The following is a 20,901-nucleotide window of genomic DNA, read 5'->3' on the forward strand; positions in this document are numbered from 1 at the left end:
AAGTCCTTATTAATTCTATTCATCAACTACCACCCCCATTAAGCCCATTTTATTATAAAGGTGTGGAGTACAAAGTAAGATCAGATGTGGTGATACTCCTACTAGTAATTTCATTATTTAAGATTGTTTTTTTAATTTTTTTTAATTCTAAACTGTACTTTGTAAAGAAAATTCGATATTTCTTGACAGAGTAAACCTTCATACTTCTGCAATTGAAGTGGATTAATTGGAGAACTCAGTTCTCAAAATGTACATCTGACATTAGTGGCAATCGCCTTAAAAAATATGGCACAATTTCAGGTATTTCTGAATGAAAGAAAATCTCCAATAAATAAGGGAATAAAACTAGAAAAATGATTAAAAAATAAAATTTAGTAAATAATAGAGAACATAAAACATTAAGTTCATTCAATACCAGCTTCAGAGCCAAAAGTTATGTCCAATTACATAAATATTTACTATAGTCACAAAGCACTACAGAAAATACAGACGAGGCAAAAGTAAAAAAGCTTACGTGCAATATACTGAAATATGCAATTGTTAAACAAGATTACCAACAGTATATAATATATCAAAGCTGAAAAATCCAGTTAAAATATGTTTAATAAAATAGAAAAATTTAATAAACATATTAGAAACAGAAAATATCTGGACAAATCTGAACCAAATAGAACCCAAGGCCAGTCATGTGATAGCCAGGGACTGTAGAGAACGAATGAATTAGTACAACTGACAGGAGCATGTGAAGCGAGATGAGCTCAGTCTGAACAGGGGAATGCTATTGTTATAACCAAGTTTATATCACTCAATTTTGTACAGCCTCAAATGGAAAATAAAAAGAGATGAACTATGTGGAGTGAAGAAAAGAGTGTAAGAATTATTGTGGTATTTTCATTATCTTAGTATTATTTAGGATTTGGCAATTGTTGACACACACAAATTTAGCTACCTACTCTTAATTCTGTTATGAGTGTCATGACATTTTTTTTAGTGCTGATTCTATAAAGAAGTGTAACATTCAAGATAGCAGATAATTCTCATTTCTTTCCCCACATATTAAGTATAAGAGTTATAAGATGAAGGCATGGGCATATTCAATCTTTGGTCATAAATCTTTCATATTCATTGACGACACATGGATATTTCACCATGTTCAAGAAAACCAAGATGGAACTGTAGAAGATTTCATAAATGACAGAATCCTGTTAACATAAAATTCATATTAAAAACTTTATTAAAAACTCAAAAGAAAAAAGTACATGGTATCTAACTTTAGAACACAGTTAAAAGGTCGAGAAGAATATAACAGAAAACTCTATAAATGCTTAATACATTTATGTATATTAGGCTCAAGACTTCAGAACAGAAATAAAGTTCAATTCATCAAATTAAAAAAATTTCAGATAGTTAAATTGTTTTGAATGCCTCACACCATAATACATTACAATAAGGAACTGTGTCAACATATGAATGGGTCACAAAACTCAAAAAATTCTTTGCTTAACCCACAACGAATTTTATTTAAGATTACAATAATTATAACCAATAACCCCATGATTGGTGTGCTCTGTTTTCAGGGTGACCCTTAAGACCATCCACTTGATTTCCTCTGTTTATTTTGCTGCTGAAGAAATCAATAGGAACAGTTATATTCTACCTAACACTTCCCTAATAGTTAAGATTGAATGTAACCTAATTGCGGATAATGTGAAAAGAATTTGGTCCTTGAAAAAAAAGGAAATTATTCCTAATTACTACTGTAAAAATCAAAGACGATATTTAATTGTACTGACTGGACCTATATGGATAACATCTTACATACTTGGACCATTCCTGTACTTCTCCCAAACTCCAGAGGTAAGTCAGAGAGGGTTACATTTATTGAAATACAATCTTACTACAGTCTGAGTTTCTGAGTACCAAGGCTGACTAAAAGGCAGAGAATTCATTTATATACATATTCTTATCTATCAAATATATAGGTTAGGTACTTTCTTTGGCAAAAACAAAAACTTTATGACAAATGGGCAGGAGAAACAACATAATGTCAGTTGTTTTACCAAAGGATTTAGTTTATCTGTACTTGTACAGCAATTCACAAGAAGTTGGATATGATATTAATAAAAAGATGAAGAATCCACATTTTCTCACACTTCTAGCATGTGCTCTAGCACATTTTGATCTTAGACTGAGCACCATGCATTCCATTGCTTCATAGTGATGCTTCTGGTCAATATCTTTCAGCTTTACTGTGGTCATTTTCATCTTCTCCTAAATGACCAGGAACAGTTTCCTCATCTCTACCAGATGACTCCCAAGGACACATCTCTACCACAAGGCATGGTGTCCCTAGCCGTTCACTTCAGATGGAACTGGGTAGGAGTCATCATTACAGATGATGACCATGGAATTCAGTTCCTTTCTGAATTGAGAGCAGGAATGGAAAGTAACACTGTCTGCTTAGCATTTGTAACTATTATCACATACAATAGGAAGTTATACCTTAAAATGTATCATAAATATTATCACCAAATCACAATGTCATCAGCAAAAGTTGTCATTGTCTATGGAGATAAAGAATCTCCTCTACAGTTTAACTTCATACTATGGAAATCTGAAAACATTCAGAGACTTTGGGTCAGTGTGTCACAATTTGATATAATCACAATGATAGGTGAATTCATGCTTAACTCTGTGCATGGAACTCTCATTTTTTCACATCAGCAGTCTGAGATGTCTGGTTTTAAACAATTCATGCAGACAGTGCACCCATCTAACTACAGTAATGACATTTCATTGGCTAAACTGTGGTGGACTTACTTTAAGTGTTCTTTGCCACCACCTGATTGTAAAACACTGAAGAATTGTCCAACCAAAACCCTACTTAAAAGGTTTTTTGTGCCACCTCTTGGAATGTCTATGAGTGAAACATGTTACAACTTATACAATTCTGTGTATGCTGTGGCCCACTCACTTCATGAGATGCTTCTGCAACAAGTAGATACATGCTCAGAGAATGATGGAAAGGTACTGGAATTTAACTCCTGGAAGGTAATAATTCTTACACTGAATGGAACATACATCATAGAGGTGGCATTCATAATGTGAATCTTAAAGTTAAAATCAATGTTAATAAGTAACCTTTATCCTAAATGCATGTATTTCCACACTCTGCCACTGTATAAGAGGCATATCATGTTAGTTTCATAATTTTTGTGACAGCCAAAAATGCCACCAAGCCAGCACTTCACAATCATGGTCATGAAATTTCGTCCCACATTTCCATCATACATGCATCTCATGATTTAACATTTGATATTTTGTCATCAAATTAATAAATGAAATAAAGAAAATGATCTGTTTTTCATTTGAACTGAAAGTTTCTAATTTATGTAATGAATAGCTCTCTTAATTTTAGTTAGTTTTTCCATATTTTCAGAAATTGAGTATTTAGTTTCCCTGTCTTATAATCAAATAACAGTGTTCACAAAAAGAAAATGGATAACTCATCACTATTCTCTAAACAAAAATTCCTGTGTGCATGTATTATGACATAAAATACTGAGAGAAAATGGCATTTGTAAATCATAGTGAATATTTAAATGTATATCTAATATATTTTACTTTTTTGGCACTGAATACTTCAAATAAATTTGGCCATTATGAGTGGATAGTGGATATGAGTGACATTCCAATCTTTATAGTTTCTGTATTAATGTGTATGCATACTTGAAACTAAAATGACAAATGTGTCTTAGATGTTCTCTTTTCTGAAGACCATACAATTTGTAAACCCTGTTGGAGACCTAATAAACATGAACCAGAATAGAGAACGGGATACAGAGTATGACATTTTCTATATCATGGATTTCCTAAAACACGAAGGACTTAAAATGAAAATAGGAAGATTTTCTGGTCATTTTCCAAATGGTCAACAACTGTTTATATCTGATGAAATGATAGAGTGGGCTACAGATATCAAACAGGTAATTTAGTTTTAATTTTAATACTTTACATGAAGCAAAAGAACCTATAATCTTATCTACTTTTTTGTTAAGGAATAAAATTTTTAACATTTCCTCATTTATTGACTTCCACCATCCTAGATTCATTCTCTCTCTCTCTCTCTCTCTCTCTCTCTCTCTCTCTCTCTCTCTCTCTCTCTCTCTCTGTATCTCTCTGTATCTCTCCAGCTATTTGATCTCTCTCTTACTCTCTCATGTTTCATGATATAAAAATCACTAAATATTTATAAAATTTTATCATTAAATAAGAAAACAATGTAATTTTTGCTTTATAACATGATATATTATGTAAAAGGAGATCTTTCGATGGCTTTCTCTTGTGAATCACTGCAGTGTTTGACACATTTGCTAAACTGTTTATTTCTATAATGTGTCTGATTTTCTTCAGACTATAGCCTCCGCATGTAGTGTACCTTGCAGACCAGGACTCAGAAAATACTTTCAGGAGGGTAAGGCTGTCTGCTGTTTTGATTGTTACCCCTGCCCAGAAAACGAAATTTCCAACATGACAGGTGAGGATATGTTTTCTCAAAGTAATAAAATTGTTTATATCTCCCATATTCACACTAATGTCATTTGTGAAAAGGAAAAGATAAATAAAAGTGAAAAAAAAAACAATAACACTGATATGATGTATTAAACTCCCTGTCTCGTCAACTATATTTTTGTTTCATAATTCTAGAAGCAATGAAAACAATTATCTTTAGAATATTAAAGATCACACATTTCTTATGGTTGCATGCTTCAAATTTATTAAAGGTTTAGATACTTTGCCTTTTTGAGTTTTATAACAATCAGTTATAATGATTATAACTGATTATAAATGATTATGATGTTATATCATGTTTTAGAAGTATGAGTTTTTAAATTATCCTATGGTAGATCAAAAGTATCATTGACAGTTTGCATTATCAATTATCAGGTTCACAGATTATTTCTTTCATCCAACATGTGGAAATCTGAATAACAACTTTTATTCTAAGTTTCACATCTACTACATACAGAGATTTCATAATTCTAAAGGTATTGCTATCTAAATTGGTTAATAATAGCTTTGAAATTGATTTTCCAAAGTAGTGGTTCATTAAAAAGATTGCAGGTGTTAGAAATAGCCAAGCAAAGAATGGAAAGTTAAAGAACCAGTCCAATATGGAAATGGTTCCACATGATTTGCATTTCAGGATTATGAAGATGAAGTACATGTTTCAAAAACTGCACTATAATATTAACAAAATTTCACCATACAACCCAGACACTACAGTAAGAATCTAAAATACTTAAAGTGATATATAAAATGAACTTAATACACTTTTATTGATAGAAATTATATTTTAGCACATGTATCGAAATCAAATAAATGGTCAAATTTATAGACTTTTGAGTTGGTTAAATACAGAACACTTAAATAAATTTTATTAAATTTGTCTTCCTCTTATATGTTTTTCTTCATTGTAAATCCAGCCACGTTCCCAATACCTCTATTTTTCTTTCCTTCTTCCCATATTTCTCTCTCCCAGAACCATTCCTGTTTTATTTTATGTTCAGAAAAGTTTGGACATCCAAAAGAACATAGTAAAACATGGCAAAAGAAGATAAGATAAGCCAAGAGTCATTATATCAAGGATGGACAAGGCAACCCAATAGGAGGAAATGAGTTTCAAAAGCCAGCAAGCAGTCAGAGATATATCTGTTCCCACTGTTACTAGTTCCACAGAAACTCAAGCTAACCATATATTCAGAGGACCTGGTGCAGACCGACTCATGCTTCTTTCTAGATGCTTTTGTTTTTGTAACTCTAATGTGAGGGTTCTGCCTAATTGAATTGGAAGAAAATTTTTTCTTCTGGTGTTCTGCAATCCTCCTGTATTTTTCACTTTTCCCTATCCTATTCTTCTGAAGAGAGAGCCATGATGAAGATGTCTATTTTAGTCTCTCTCTGCATGCCTGGCTAGGGTCTATACACCTGCTCCTATCTGCTATTTAGAAAAGCTTCTCTCTGGGGGTGGGTGAGTATGGGGGACTTTCGGTATAGCATTGGAAATGTAAATGAGCTAAATACCTAATAAAAAATGGGAAAAAAAGTAAAGCTTCTCTCCTGATGCTGGGATAGGGCACTGATCTAAATACATATTTACACACACACACACACACACACACACACACACACGATAGATAGATAGATAGATAGATAGATAGATAGATAGATAGATAGATAGATAGATGATAGATAGATAGATAGATAGATGATAGATAGATAGATAGATAGATAGATAGATAGATAGATAGATAGATACATAGATACATAGATACATAGATAGATACATAGATAGATACATAGATAGATACATAGATATAGATATATAATTTTGTTTGGATATTTTCTTTATTTAGATTTCAAATGTTTTCCCCTAACCAGATCTCCCCTTCGGAAACCCCTATCCCTGCCTCTCTGAGGGTATTCCCCTACCCACCCACCTATCACCCATTTGGGCCCTGGAATTCCTGTACTTTGGGGCATCAAACACCATCAGGTAAAAGGGCTTCTCCTCCCAATGATGTCCAAAAAGGCCATCCTCTCCCACACATGCAGCAAGCATTATGGGTTCCTCCATGTGTTTTCTTTTGTTGGTGGTCCAGTCCCAGGGAGCTCCAAGGGTTCTGGCCTGTTAGCATTGTTGCTCCCTCCATGGGGCTGCAAACTCCCTCAGCTTCTTCAGTCTCTTCTCGAGGTCCTCCATCAGGGACCCCCTGGCTCAGCCTAATGGGTGGCTGTGAGCATCTACCTCTGTATTTGTCAGGCTCTGGCAGAGCTTCTCAGGAGAGAGCCATACAAGGCTCCTGTCAGGAAGCACTTACCAGCATCAGTGATAGTGTCTGTATTGGTGGCTGTATATGGGATGGATCCCCCGGTGAGCCTGTCTCTGAATGGCCTTCCTTCAGTCTCTGTTCCACACTGTGTCTCCATATTTCCTACAATGAGTATTTTGTTCACTCTTCTAAACAGCACTAAAGCATGCACATTTTGGTCTTCCTTCTTCTTAAGCTTCATTTGGTCTGTTAATTGAATCTTCGGTATTCTGAACTTCTAGGCTAATATCCACTTATCAGTGAGTGCATACCACTCGTGTTCTTTTGTGATTAGATTACCTCACTCAGGATAATATTTTCAAGTTCCATCCATTTGCCTGCTTATTTCATGAAATCATTGTTTTTAATAGCTGAGTAGTATTCCATTGTGTAAATGTATCACATTTTCTGTATGCATTCCTCTGTTGAGGGATATCTGGGTTGTTTCCAGCTTCTGGCTATTGTAAATATGGCTGCTATGAACACAGTGGAGCATGAGTCCTTATTACAAGTTGGAGCATCTTCTGTGTATATGCCCGGGAGTGGTATAGCTGGATCCTCAGGTAGTACTGTACTATTTGGGATTTGCTAATTTTCTGGAATATCCATTGTCCAGGGTATAACAATACAAGTAAGATTGGGAATGAACTCCTTGTTAAGTAGGTATTAAGTTAAAAATGTCATTGATTGTTCATTTCAACAAGTTATGTGCTACCATTGCCTCAGCACATCTTGCTGGGCATATTGTAGGGGAAGGGTTTAGTGGATGTTGTAACATCTGTGTTATATTTGCATTGCCTGTAGAATAAGATTTCTAGCCTATACCAACTATACCATTCCATACTCAATAACCAGAGTTGAAGTTGTCATTGGCAATGGGGCTATGCTATCAGGATTCTGATGGTTACATTCTGACCAACTATCAACAAGGATTGTTTACAGATTTTCTTCCAAACTTCTCAATCAACAACTCAACCAATTTTAACCCATCACAGCACATTCCTGGTTGCCAAAGAGCACAAGTTTAACCTCTGTAATTTCCATTATTGGAAGTGTTCACTAGGACCATTCTCATAGTTTTCAAAATGTTTATACTGTACTATATTTCCACAGTGGTATATATGGGGTTGACAAGAGATCTATTCCCAGTTTTCTCAGAAATTGCCATATTTATTTCATAGTTGTTTTATATGTTTGTGTTCCTATCAGCAGTGGAGACATGTTCCTATTGCCTCACATGCATGCTTACATGAACTATCATTTGTGTTATTGAATTTAGCCATATTTACAAATAAAAATGAAATCTCAAAATGTATTTGAGTATTTCCATAATGGCTGAGGTGGATGAATTTCTATGTAACTGTTTCACAGCTATTTGATACTCCTCTCTATAGAATTCTCCATTTAATTCTGTATCTGTTTTGTAAATTGTATTTTTTGATATCTAGTTTCCTAAGTCATTCTACATTTTGGATATTAGCCTTCTTATGAATGCAAAGATATAAAAATGCTTTTCCAATTCTTAGAATGTGGTGGTGTTTAATTTTTGGTATTTTATACTTTAAAGAAGTGTTCAGTTATATAATGATCCTTTATAAGTTATTGGTGTTAGTGTCTGGTCTACTGGTCTTTTCTTCAGAACAGTGTCTTGTGCCAATGTATTCCCTGACTATTCTCTTGCAATCAGGTACAATGAATCTAATTTTGTGGTAAGGTCTTTGATCCAATTAAACAGGAGAATTTTATGTAGAGATAAATGTGAATCTATTTATATTCTACATACAGACAATTCTTTTGCACTCAGGTACAATAAATCTAATTCTATGATGAGGTCTTTGTTGCAATTAAACAGGAGAATTTTGTACAGAGGTAAATGTTTGCAATTAAACAGGAGAATTTTGTACAGAGGTAAATGTGAATCTATTTATATTCTACATACAGACATCCAGTTTAACACACACCATTTCTTAAAGAAGCATGTATTTCTGGATTATTGATGCAATATCAAGGTCCTTAGGTATGCAATTTATCTCTCATCTTCCATTCAATTCCATTGATCAATGTGCCAAATTTTATGCCAAAATCATGCAACTTTTATAGATCTTTAGTACAACTTGAAACCAGAAATGGTGACTCATCCAGCAGTTCTGCTTTGTTCAAGATATCCTGTTTATCTCTTGACTTTAAAAAATGCTCTATAAAGGTCTGTAAAAATATATGTTGATGTTTTGTTGTTGTTGTTTTTGTTGTTTTTTTTGTTTGTTTTATTTTCTGTTTTTGGTTTTTGTTTTCGTTTGTTTGTTTGTTTGTTTGTTTGTTTGTTTTTACAGGACAGCAGACCCTGAGGTACATGATGGTTATATCAACAGTACTCATAAATAATATTCCTATGTTGATTTTGTTCTTGTTTCTGTCATTTTTTTCTTTTTTTTTATTAGATATTTTCTCATTTACATTTCAAATGCTATCCCAAAAGTCCCCTATATCCTCCCCTGGTCCTGATCCAAAACCGACCCACTCCCACTTCCTGGCCTTGACATTCCCCTGTACTAGGGCATATGATATTCCCAAGACATATGGCCTCTCATTTCATTGATGGCCGACTAGGCCTTCCTCTGCTACATATGCAACTACAGACAGAGTTCAGAGAGGGGCAGGGGGTACTGGTTAGTTCATATTGTTGTTCCTCCTATAGGGCTGCAGACCCCTTTAGCTCCTTGAGTACTTTCTCTAACTCCTTCATTAGGGGTTTTGTGTTCCATCGAATAGACGACTGTGAATATCTACTTCTATATTTTCCAGGCACTGGCATAGCCTCACAAGAAAAAGCTATATCAGGGTCCTGTCAACAAAATCTTTCTGGCATATGTAATAGTGTCTAAGTTTGGTGGTTGTATACAGCATGCATCCCCAGATGGGGCAGTCTCTGGATAATCCTTCATTCCATCTCAGCTCTGAACTTGGTCTCTGTAACTCCTTCCATGAGTATTTTGTTCCCCATTCTAAGAAGGAATGAAGTATCCACAGGTTGGTCTTCCTTCTCCTTGAGATTTGTTTGTTTTACAAATTGTATCTTGGGTATTCTAAGTTTCTCAGTGAGTGCATATCAGGTGTGTTCTTTTGTGAATGGGTTACCTCACTCAGGATGATATCCTCCAGATTCATTCATTTACTTAAGGATTGCATAAATTTATTGTTTTTAATTGCTGAGTAGTACTCCATTGTGAAATGTACCACAGTTTCTGTATCCATTCCTCTGCTGAGGGACATCTGTTTTCTTTCAAGTTTCGGGTTTTATAAATAAGGCTGGCAATGAACATAGTGGAGCAAGTGTCCTTATTTTAAATTGGAATATATTCTAGCTAGATGCCCAGGAGTGGTATTGCTGAATTTTCCAGCAGTACTATGTCCAATTTTCTGAGGAACCACCAGACTGATTTCCAGAGTGGTTGTACCAGATTGCAATCCCACCAACAATGGAGGAGTAGTCCTCTTTCTCAACATCCTAACTAGAATCTGCTGTCACCTGAATTTTTGATCTTAGCCATTCTGACTGGTGTGAGGTGGAATTATTTTGGTGTGAGGGTTATTTTGATTTGCATTTCGCTGATGATTAAGGATGTTGAACATTTTTTTTAGGTGTGCTTAGCCATTCAGTATTCCTCAGGTGAGAATTCTTTGTTTAGCTCTGAATCACATTTTTATATAAGGTTATTTGATTTTTTTGTAGTTCATCTTCTTGAGGTCTTTATGTATATTGGATATTAGTCCCCTATCTGATTTAGGATTTGAAAAGATACATTTCAAATCTGTTGGTGACCTTTTTATCTTATTGACAGTGTCTTTTGCCTTACAGAAGCTTTGCAATTTTTAGAGGTCCCATTTCTCCATTCTGGATCTTACAACACAAGCCACTGCTGTTCTGTTCAGGAGCCCCTTCCCCCACCCCCAACCCCTGCCGTACTGTGCCATATCTTTGAGACTTTCCCCCACTTTCTCCTCCATAATTTTCAGTGTCTCTGGTTTTATTTGGAGTTCCTTGATCCACTTAGGCTTGAGCTTTGTATAAGAAGATAAGAATGGATCAATTCCCATTCTTCTACATGATAACCACCAGCACCATCTGTTGAAAATGGCCTAGTTGGCCATAACTGGGAAGAGAGGCCCCCTGGTATTGCAAACTTTATATGCCCCAGTACAGGGGAATGCCCGGGCCAAGAAGCAGGAGTGGGTGGGTAGGGGAGCAGGGAGGGGGCAGGGCATAGGGAACTTTTGGGATAGCATTTGTAATGTATATAAAGAAAATATCTAATAAAAAGAAAGAAAAGAAAGAAAATAAATGATTTTGTGATAAATAAAAGTTTTAAAAATGCTGTCTTTTTTCCACTGGATGGTTTTAGCTCCCTTGTCAAACATCAAGAGGCCATAGGTGTATGGGTTCATTTCTGGGTCTTAAATTCTATTCCATTGGTCTACTTGTCTGTTTCTGTACCAGGACAATGAAGTGTTTATCACAACTGCTCTGTAGCACAGCTTGAGATCAGGCATGGTGATTCCACCAGAGGTTCTTTAATCCTTGAGAAGAGTTTTTGCTATCCTAGGTTTTTTGTTATTCCAGATGAATTTGCAAATCGCACTTTCTAATTCATTTTACTCTGAGGTATATCAGTCTTTGTCCCTGAGGTAGGTTTCTTGTAAGCAGCAAAAAGTTGGGTCGGGTTTATGTAGCCAGTCTGTTTATGTTTGCATTTTATTGGGGAACTGAGTCCATTAATATTAAGAGACATTAAAGAAAAATGATTTTTGCTTCCTATTATTTTTGTTGTTAAATTCTGGATTCTGTTCCTGTGGCTGTCTTCTTTTAGGTTGATTGAAGGATTACTTTCTTGTTTTTTCTTGGGCGTAATTTCTGTCCATGTGTTGGTGTTTTCTCTTTATTATCCTTTGAAGGACTGGATTTGTGGAAAGATTGTATGAATTTGGTTTTGTCATGGAATACTTTGGTTACTCCATCTATGGTAATTGAGAATTTTACTGGGTATTGTATCCTGGGCTGACATTTGTGTTCTCTTAGTGTCTGCATAACATCTGTCTAGGATATTCTGATTTTCATAGTCTCTGGTGAGAAGTCTGGTGTAATTCTAATAGGTCTGCCTTTATATGTTACTTGACCTTTTCCCTTTACTACTTTTAATATTTTACCTCTATTTAGTGCATTTGTTGTTCTGATTATCATGTGGCAGGAGGAATTTCTTTTCTGGTCCACTCGCTTTGGAGTTCTGTAGGCTTCTTGTATGTTCATGGGCATCTCTTTCTTTAGGTTTTGGAATTTTTTTTCTATAATTTTGTTGAAGATATTATCTGGCCCTTTAAGTTGAAAATCTTCATTCTCATCTACACCTATTATCCTTAGGTTTGGTGTTCTTATTGTGTCCTGGATTTCTTGGATGTTTTGATTCAGGATCTTTATGTATTTTTCACTTTATTTGATTGTTGTGTCCATGTTCTCTATTGAATCTTCTGCACCTGACATTCTCTCTTCCATCTCCTGTATTTTATTGCTGATGCTCGCATTTGTCCCCTATTGAATTGAGGATTGGTAAAAATCCTTTCCCAAGCTGTTGGTGGCCTTTTTGTCTCATTGACAATGTCTTTTGCCTTAGAAAAGCTTGGCAATTTTATGAGGTCCCATTTGCCGATTCTCAATCTTACATCATAAGCCATTGGTGTTCTGTTCAGGAATTTTTAAAATTCAATTTACATTCTTATGTTCTCTTTTCATTTCGTACTTTGTTAAATCAGACATTGTCTCTCTGAAATTTAGTTGGGCTAAGAATTTGTCTATCTAGTTGATTTTTTCAATGAACCATCTATTGATTTTGTTGAGTATTTATATATCAGTCTTTGTTTCTTGTTTATTGATTTCTGCCCTGAATTTGATTATGTCCTGCTCTTTTTCCCCTTGAGTATTCTTGCTTCTGTATTTTTCTAGAGATTTAAGTGTATTCTAAATTGCTATTAATAAGCTCTTCAATTACTTTATGAAGGTGCTTAGTTCCATGAACATTCATCATATCTTTCGTTGTGTCTCATAATATTAAGTATGCTGTGTCTTCATTTTCACTGAATTATACAAAGTCTGTAATTAATTTTTTTCCTGATCCTGCAGTCAGTTATTAGAGTTGTTCAGTTTTCACAAATTTGTAGGCTTTCTGTACTTTTTAAAGTCCAGTTTTAATCCATGGTGTTATGGTAATATATAAAGGGTCCTTTAATTCTCATATATCTGTTGAGATTTGCTTGGTAACCATGTTTATGTCAGTTTCAGAGTAATTTCCATGATGTACTGAGAACATACTGTATTCCTTTGTGTTTGGTGAAATATTCTGGAGATATATGTTTAGTCCATTTTTTCATAATCTTTTTTTGTTTCTTTGCTTTGTTTTTTGTTTTCAGGTTTTGTTTTGTTTTATTTTGTTTTGTTTTGTTTTGGTTTTTTGGTCCACATTTTTTAAAATATTTTTATTAGGTATTTTCCTCGTTTAAATTTTCAATGCTATCCCAAAGGTCCCCCATATCCACCCCCCCCCCACTCCCCTACCCACCCACTCCCCCTTTTTGGCCCTGGCATTCCCCTGTACTGGGGCATCTAAAGTTGGCAAGTCCAATGGGCCTTTCTTTGCAGTGATGGCCGACTAGGCCATCTTTTGATGCATATGCAGCTAGAGACAAGAGCTCCGGGGTACTGGTTAGTTCATATTGTTGTTCCACCTATAGGGTTGCAGTTTCCTTTAGCTCCTTGGGTAATATCTCTAGCTCCTGCATTGGGGGCTGTGTGACCCATCCAATAGCTGACTGTGATCATTCACTTCTGTATTTGCTAGGCCCCGGCATAGTCTAACAAGAGAGAGCTATATCTGGGTCCTTTCAGCAAAATTTTGCTAGTGTGTGCAATGGTGTCAGCGTTTGGAAGCTGAGTATGGGATGGATCCCTGCATCACTAGATGGTCCATTTTTTGTCACAGTTCCAAATTTTGTCTCTGTAACTCCTTCCATGTGTGTTTTGTTCCCATTTCTAGGGAGGGGTAAAGTGTCCATATTTTGGTCTTCCTTCTTCTTGAATTTCACGCGTTTAGCAAGTTGTATCTTGTATCTTGGGTATCCTAAGTTTCTGGGCTAATATCCACTTATCAGTGAGTACATATTGTATGAGTTCCTTTGTGATTGGGTTACCTCACTCAGGATGATGCCCCCCAGGTCCATCCATTTGCCTAGGAATTTCATAAATTCGTTCTTTTTAATAGCTGAGTAGTACACCATTGTGTAAATGTACCACATTTTCTGTATCCATTCCTCTGTTGAGGGGCATCTGGGTTCTTTCCAGCTTCTGGCTATTATAAACAAGGCTGCTATGAACATAATGGAGCATGTGTCCTTCTTACCGGTTGGGACATCTTCTGGATATATGCCCAGTAGAGGTATTGCGGGATCCTCCGGTAGTACTATGTCCAATTTTCTGAGGAACAGCCAGACTGATTTCCAGAGTGGTTGTACAAGCTTGCAATCCCACCAACAATGTAGGAGTCTTCCTCTTTCTCCACATACTCGCCAGCATCTGCTGTCACCTGAGTTTTTGATCTTAGCCATTCTGACTGGAGTGAAGTGGAATCTCAGGGTTGTTTTGATTTGCATTTCCCTGATGATTAAGGATGTTGAACATTTTTTCAGGTGCTTCTCAGCCATTCGGTATTCCTTAGGTGAGAATTCTTTGTTCAGCTCTGAGCCCCATTTTTTAATGGGGTTATTTGATTTTCTGGGGTCCACCTTCTTGAGTTCTTTATATATATTGGATATTAGTCCCCTATCCGATTTGGGATAGGTAAAGATCCTTTCCCAATCTGTTGGTGGTCTTTTTGTTGTATTGACGGTGTCTTTTGCTTTGCAGAAGCTTTGCAATTTTATGAGGTCCCATTTACTGATTCTTGATCTTACAGCACAAGCCATTGCTGTTCTATTCAGGAATTTTCCCCCTGTACCCATGTCTTCGAGGCTTTTCCCTACTGTCTGCTCTATAAGTTTCAATGTCTCTGGTTTTATGTGGAGTTCCTTAATCCACTTAGATTTGACCTTAGTACAAGGAGATAGAAATCGATCAATTCGAATTCTTCTACAAGATAACCGCCAGTTGTGCCAGCACCATTTGTTGAAAATGCTGTCTTTTTTCCACTGGATGGTTTTAGCTCCCTTGTCAAAGATCAAGTGACCATAGGTGTGTGGGTTCATCTCTGGGTCTTCAATTCTGTTCCATTGGTCTACTTGTCTGTCACTATACCAGTAACATGCAGTTTTTAATCACAATTGCTCTGTAGTACAGGTTTAGGTCCAGCATGGTGATTCCACCAGAAGTTCTTTTATCCTTGAGAAGAGTTTTTGTTATCCTAGGTTTTTTGTTATTCCAGATGAATCTGCTGATTGCCCTTTCTAATTCGTTGAAGAATTGAGTTGGAATTTTGATGGGGATTGCATTGAATCTGTAGATTGCTTTTGGCAAGATAGACATTTTTGCAACGTTGATCCTGCCAATCCATGAGCAAGGGAGATCTTTCCATCTTCTGAGATCTTCTTTAATTTCTTTCTTCAGAGACTTGAAGTTCTTATCATAAAGATCTTTCAGTTCCTTAGTTAGAGTCGCGCCAAGGTATTTTATATTATTTGTGACTATTGAGAAGGGTGTTGTTTCTCTAATTTCTTATTCAGCCTGTTTATCCTTTGTGTACAGAAAGGCCATTGACTTGTTTGAGTTAATTTTATATCCAACTACTTCATTGAAGCTGTTTATCAGACTTAGGAGTTCTCTGGTGGAATTTTTAGGGTCACTTATATATACTATCATATCATATGCAAAAAGTGATATTTTGACATCTTCCTTTCCAATTTGTATCCTCTTGATCTCCTTTTGTTGTCGAATTTCTCTGGCTAGGATTTCAAGTACAATGTTGAATAGGTAGGCCGAGAGTGGACAGCCTTGTCCCTGATTTTAGTGGGATTGCTTCTAGCTTCTCACCATTTACTTTGATGTTGGCTATTGGTTTGCTGTAGATTGTTTTTATCATGTTCAGGTATGGACCTTGAATTCCTGATCTTTCCAAGACTTTTATCATGAAGGATGTTGGATTTTGTCAAATGCTTTCTCAGCATCTAAGGAGATGATCATGTGGTTTTTGTCTTTGAGTTTCTTTATATAATGGATTACGTTGATGGATTTCCGTATATTGAACCATCCCTGCATCCCTTGGATGAAACCTACTTGCTCAGGATGGATGATTGTTTTGATGTGTTCTTGGATTTGGTTAGCAAGAACTTTATTGAGGATTTTTGCATCGATATTCATAAGGGAAATTGGTCTGAAGTTCTCTATCTTTGTTGGGTCTTTCTGTGGTTTAGGTATCAGAGTAATTGTGGCTTCAGAGAATGAGTTGGGTAGAGTACCTTCCGTTTCTATTTTGTGGAATAGTTTGTGAAGAACTGGAATTAGGTCTTCTTTGAAGGTCTGATAGAACTCTGTACTAAACCCATCTGGTTCTGGGCTTTTTTTTTTGGTTGGGAGACTATTAATGACTGCTTCTATTTCTTTAGGGGATATAGGACTGTTTAGATCATTAACCTGATCTTGATTTAGCTTTGGTACCTGGTATCTGTCTAGAAACTTGTCCATTTCATCCAGGTTTTCCAGTTTTGTTGAGTATAGCCTTTTGTAGAAGGATCTGATGGTGCTTTGGATTCCTTCAGGATCTGTTGTCATGTTTCCCTTTTCACTTCTGATTTTGTTAATTAGGATGCTTTCCCTGTGCCCTTTAGTGAGTCTGGCTAAGGGTTTTTCTATCTTGTTGATTTTATCAAAGAACCAGCTCCTTGATTGGTTGATTCTTTGAATAGTTCTTCTTGTTTCCACTTGGTTGATTTCACCCCTGAGTTTGATTATTTCCTGCCTTCTACTCCTCTTGGGTGAATTTGCTTCCTTTTGTTCTAGAGCTTTTAGGTGTGTTGTCAATCTCCTACTGTGTGCTCTCTCTAGTTTCTTTTTGGAGACACTCAGAGCTATGAGTTTTCCTCTTAGAAATGCTTTCATTGTGTCCCATAAGTTTGGGTATGTTGTGGCTTCATTTTCATTAAACTCCAAAAAAGTCCTTAATTTCTTTCTTTATTCCTTCCTTGACCAAGTTATCATTGAGAAGAGTGTTGTTCAGTTTCCACATGAATGTTAGCTTTCTATTATTTATTTTGTTATTGAAGATCAGCTTTAGTCCATGGTGATTTGTAGGATGCATGGGACAATTTCAATATTTTTGTATATGTTGAGGCTTGTATTGTGACCAATTATGTGGTCAATTTTGGAGAAAGTACCATGAGGTGCTGAGAAGAAGGTATATCCTTTTGTTTTAGGATAAAATGTTCTGTAGATATCTGTTAAGTCCATTTGTTTCATCACTTCTGTTAGTTTCACTGTGTCCCTGTTTAGTTTCTCTTTCCATGATCTGTTTCTGTAAAACTCATGGAGTTTCTGTAAAATCTCCTTTGATGAGTATGAAGTGCGCTTCCTTGTCTTTTTTTATTACTTTGGGTTGGAAGTCAATTTTGTTAGATATTAGAATGGCTACTCCAGCTTGTTTCTTCTCACCATTTCCTTGGAAAATTGTTTTCCAGCCTTTTACTCTGAGTTAGTGTCTGTCTTTTCCCCTGAGATGAGTTTCCTGTAGGCAGCAAAATGTTGGGTCTTGTTTGTATAGCCAGCTTCCCATGTTTAATCTGTCTGAGCAGACTTCATATTTCCCTGCAGCAAATCTGAATATGGAACCATATTTGGTGCCCAATTCAGGCCACACTACATAACTTGTCCATTGTTGAGTGTAGGGAGTTGAGTTTTTCACTATTAATGTGTAGGTTTTGGTGAATTGTTTAAGCTTTGGTAATGTTCTTTTCCAAATGTGGTTTCACCTGCATTTGGGGCACTGATATTCAGAATTGAGGTATCATTTTAGTGGATTTTTCTTTGATGGTGATTGAAGTGTAGCTCCCCATCACTTTTTACTATCTTTGGTTAAATATCTATTTTATTGGATATTATAATGGCTACTCCATGTTGCTTCTCAGCTTCCTATTCTTGGAAAAAGTTCTGGCAGTTCTTTAATCTAAGGTAATATCTATCTTTTTTTGCTTGCATGTTTTTCTTCTATGCAGCAGAATGATAAATGTGTTTACATATCTATTCTGATAGTCTCAGTTTTTATTGAGGGAATAGTGTATATTGATGGTGAGAGAGTCTAACAGCCAATTATTAAACCTGTTATTTTGATGTTGGTGGTCGTGGTGGTGGGGCATTCCCTATAGTTTGTTTTTATTAGTATGGAATTATTTTTTCCTGTGTTTTTATGTGTGTATATAACCTTATTGGGTTGGAGGTTTTCTTAGAGAAATTTCTGTAGAACTGGATTTGAGAATAGATATTATTTAAATTTGGTGTTGCCTTGGAATACCTTGTTTTTTCCATATTTGTAGATAGAAAATCTTGCTGGGTATAGTAACCTCGTTTTCCATTTATGGTTTCTAAGAAGCTGTAGGACATCTGTCCATCATCTAGCTTTAGAGTTTCTGTGAAGAATTCTGGTGTAATTCTGATAGGTCTGCATTGTAAATATTTTAATGTATTGTTCTTGTAGGTTTAAAACATCTTCTCTGTTCTGTATATTTAGTGTATTAATTATTGTGTGGCAGGAGAATTTTCTAATTTGTACAAATAATTTGGAGTTCCATAAACATATTTTACATTTATATAAATCTGTTTCTTTAGGTAGGAAATTTTTCTTGTATGATTTTAGTGAAAATATTTTTTGAAAATATTAAAGCTGGGAGTCTTTATCTTCTTAATTCATATTCTTCTTTGATTAGGAGTTTTCATAGTACCCCAGATTTCCTGAATATTATATGTCAGGAAAATTGTAAATTTAGCATTTTTTATGAATAATATATCAATTATTGTATTATATCTTCTATGCCTGCATGTGATATACTCTTCCATCTAATATAGTCTTTTAGTAACACTTGAATCTGTATATCCTGTTCTCTTTTATAAGCTGTTTGATTATCAGGACTCCATGAGATTGTGTTGCCTTAAGTGCTTCTATTTCATTTTCAGGTCTTGAACTGTTTTATTTATTTCCTTTACCACTTTAATTGCATTTCCTATATTTCTTTAAATAATTTATTAGTTTCCTCTTTAAAGGCCTCTAAATGTTTGATTGTATTTTCTTGTATTTCTTTGAGGGATTTTATTCATTTCCTCTTTACAGGGATTTATCGTATTAAGGTTGGAAATAGTTGATTGTCTAGTGCTGGGGTTGTTTTAGAATATACAGGGCATGCTATAATAGGATAGGTTCACTGTACAGGTGCCATATTGCCATGGGTCTTGTTGATTGCTTTCTTTAGCTGCCTTTATTCATCTTATTATCCATAGATGTTCCTGGTGCAGCAGGTATTAGGAAGATGGGACTAATCTTCATGTTCCCAGTGCAACATGTCTCATTTCAACAGCCTTAGACTGAAAACGTGAAACATAAAAAACAAAAAATTCAAGGCCTTTAGGCCCAGGCTTGAAAAAGTGATCTTTGTGACTCAATGTTCCAAGGCATGCTAATAAAACAGATAGCTACATTCCTTCACCCATCCACTTCCTGGGTTCAGGGAGTGTTCCTTCAAAGAAAGTCACCCTGACTCACCCTGACCATTGTTGGAACCTACTGTGCAAATGTTCTATTGTTAGGGGCTCATAGGAACTATCTTGAGAAATAACCCACACAATTATCAGGTATTTTTTGTGACTCTTGTGATGTTGCACTTCCTTGTGACTCTTAACTGGTATTTTTGGTATATTCCAACAATGGCCTCCCCACCCTCTTGAGTTGTGTTTTCTTCCTTTAAATACCCCCTTACCCAGCTACTCTGGATGCTACGGTCCTCTACCCCTGCGTGGTGTATGAATGTGGGCCCAAGAGCGCTCCTGAAATAAAAGTCCTCTTGCAGTTTGAATCAAGACCATTTCTCATGAGTGATTTGGGGTGTTACCTCTCTTCAGTCAGAATGTGGGGGAGTCCTCACGTTGTGGGTCTTTCATTTGGTGTGTTGGCCGGGAAATGCAATCACCCCTCATACTTGAGAACCAACTTGGAGTTATGGGGATTCCCCTCTGGAATGCGTGCATGTCCACCTGTGTCTCTGTTCTGAGTGTCTGTTTTCTGAAACGAATGTGTGCTTGTTATGTTGGTTTGTTTGTCTGTGTCTCATACTTTTTTTTTTCTGAAGCATGGTGTAGCCTGAGTTTGGATCTTCCTGAGTTTATACTGATCAGCTTGAATTTTGGATTCTGATCTGCATGAGTTTATTCTGATCAGCCTGAGTTTGGATCTGCCTGAGTTTGGTTTCTCTGGTTTTGGTCATCCAAGTGGTAGCAGACAACAGTGTTTGTAGACAATGGGGTTTTCTGAAATGCATGCTTTGTATTTGCAGCTGTCCTCTCGGGCCATAAGGACTGGAGAACTCTGGTCAGCAGATGTGCTAGGAGGACCAAAGTCTGTCACTCTGGGAGATGCCCTGGGAAAGCAGGGAGAGCCAGGGACGCCTGGTAGTCTCCAGAGATCAGTCAGAGGGACCGAGTTCTGTGGTTGAAGGGGGAGCTTCCCTCTCAGAAATCCTCTAATTCTTTTGCCTGCTTGTGGAGGATGAGAAAGGGTTGTGTGTGTCTGAATCTGTTGGTTCCTGTTTTGTGTGTTTTTGTGTATGTGTTTAGAGCTATGTGAAAATCTAGAGAAGTGAAGGTAATTATCATAGGTGCTTTATACCCTGACTAGAGATAATTTATACATGAGAGAATGGGTTTGAGAAATGCGGTACACTCCGACTATCTGGAGATAATTTGGTGCAAGAGAAAAAGAAAAAAAAAAATAGACAGTATCAATTGGTCTTTGGAGCCCTG

At 36.1% G+C, this 20,901-nt stretch overlaps 1 protein-coding gene across 1 annotated transcript in view; it reads left to right on the forward strand.

The window, feature by feature from the left end:
- Vmn2r79 (vomeronasal 2, receptor 79) overlaps positions 1 to 20,901 on the forward strand; it is a 41,504-nt gene that overhangs the window by 3,163 nt on the left and 17,440 nt on the right. Inside the window, exons 2-5 of the mRNA NM_001105190.1 lie at positions 1,578 to 1,857; positions 2,245 to 3,051; positions 3,759 to 3,986; positions 4,414 to 4,537. Of these exons, the coding sequence (NP_001098660.1) occupies positions 1,578 to 1,857; positions 2,245 to 3,051; positions 3,759 to 3,986; positions 4,414 to 4,537 (1,439 nt within the window). The remainder of the gene's footprint in view (positions 1 to 1,577; positions 1,858 to 2,244; positions 3,052 to 3,758; positions 3,987 to 4,413; positions 4,538 to 20,901) is intronic.

The sequence above is a fragment of the Mus musculus genome, chromosome 7 (assembly GCF_000001635.26).
Source record: "Mus musculus strain C57BL/6J chromosome 7, GRCm38.p6 C57BL/6J".
Lineage (NCBI taxonomy): Eukaryota > Metazoa > Chordata > Mammalia > Rodentia > Muridae > Mus > Mus musculus.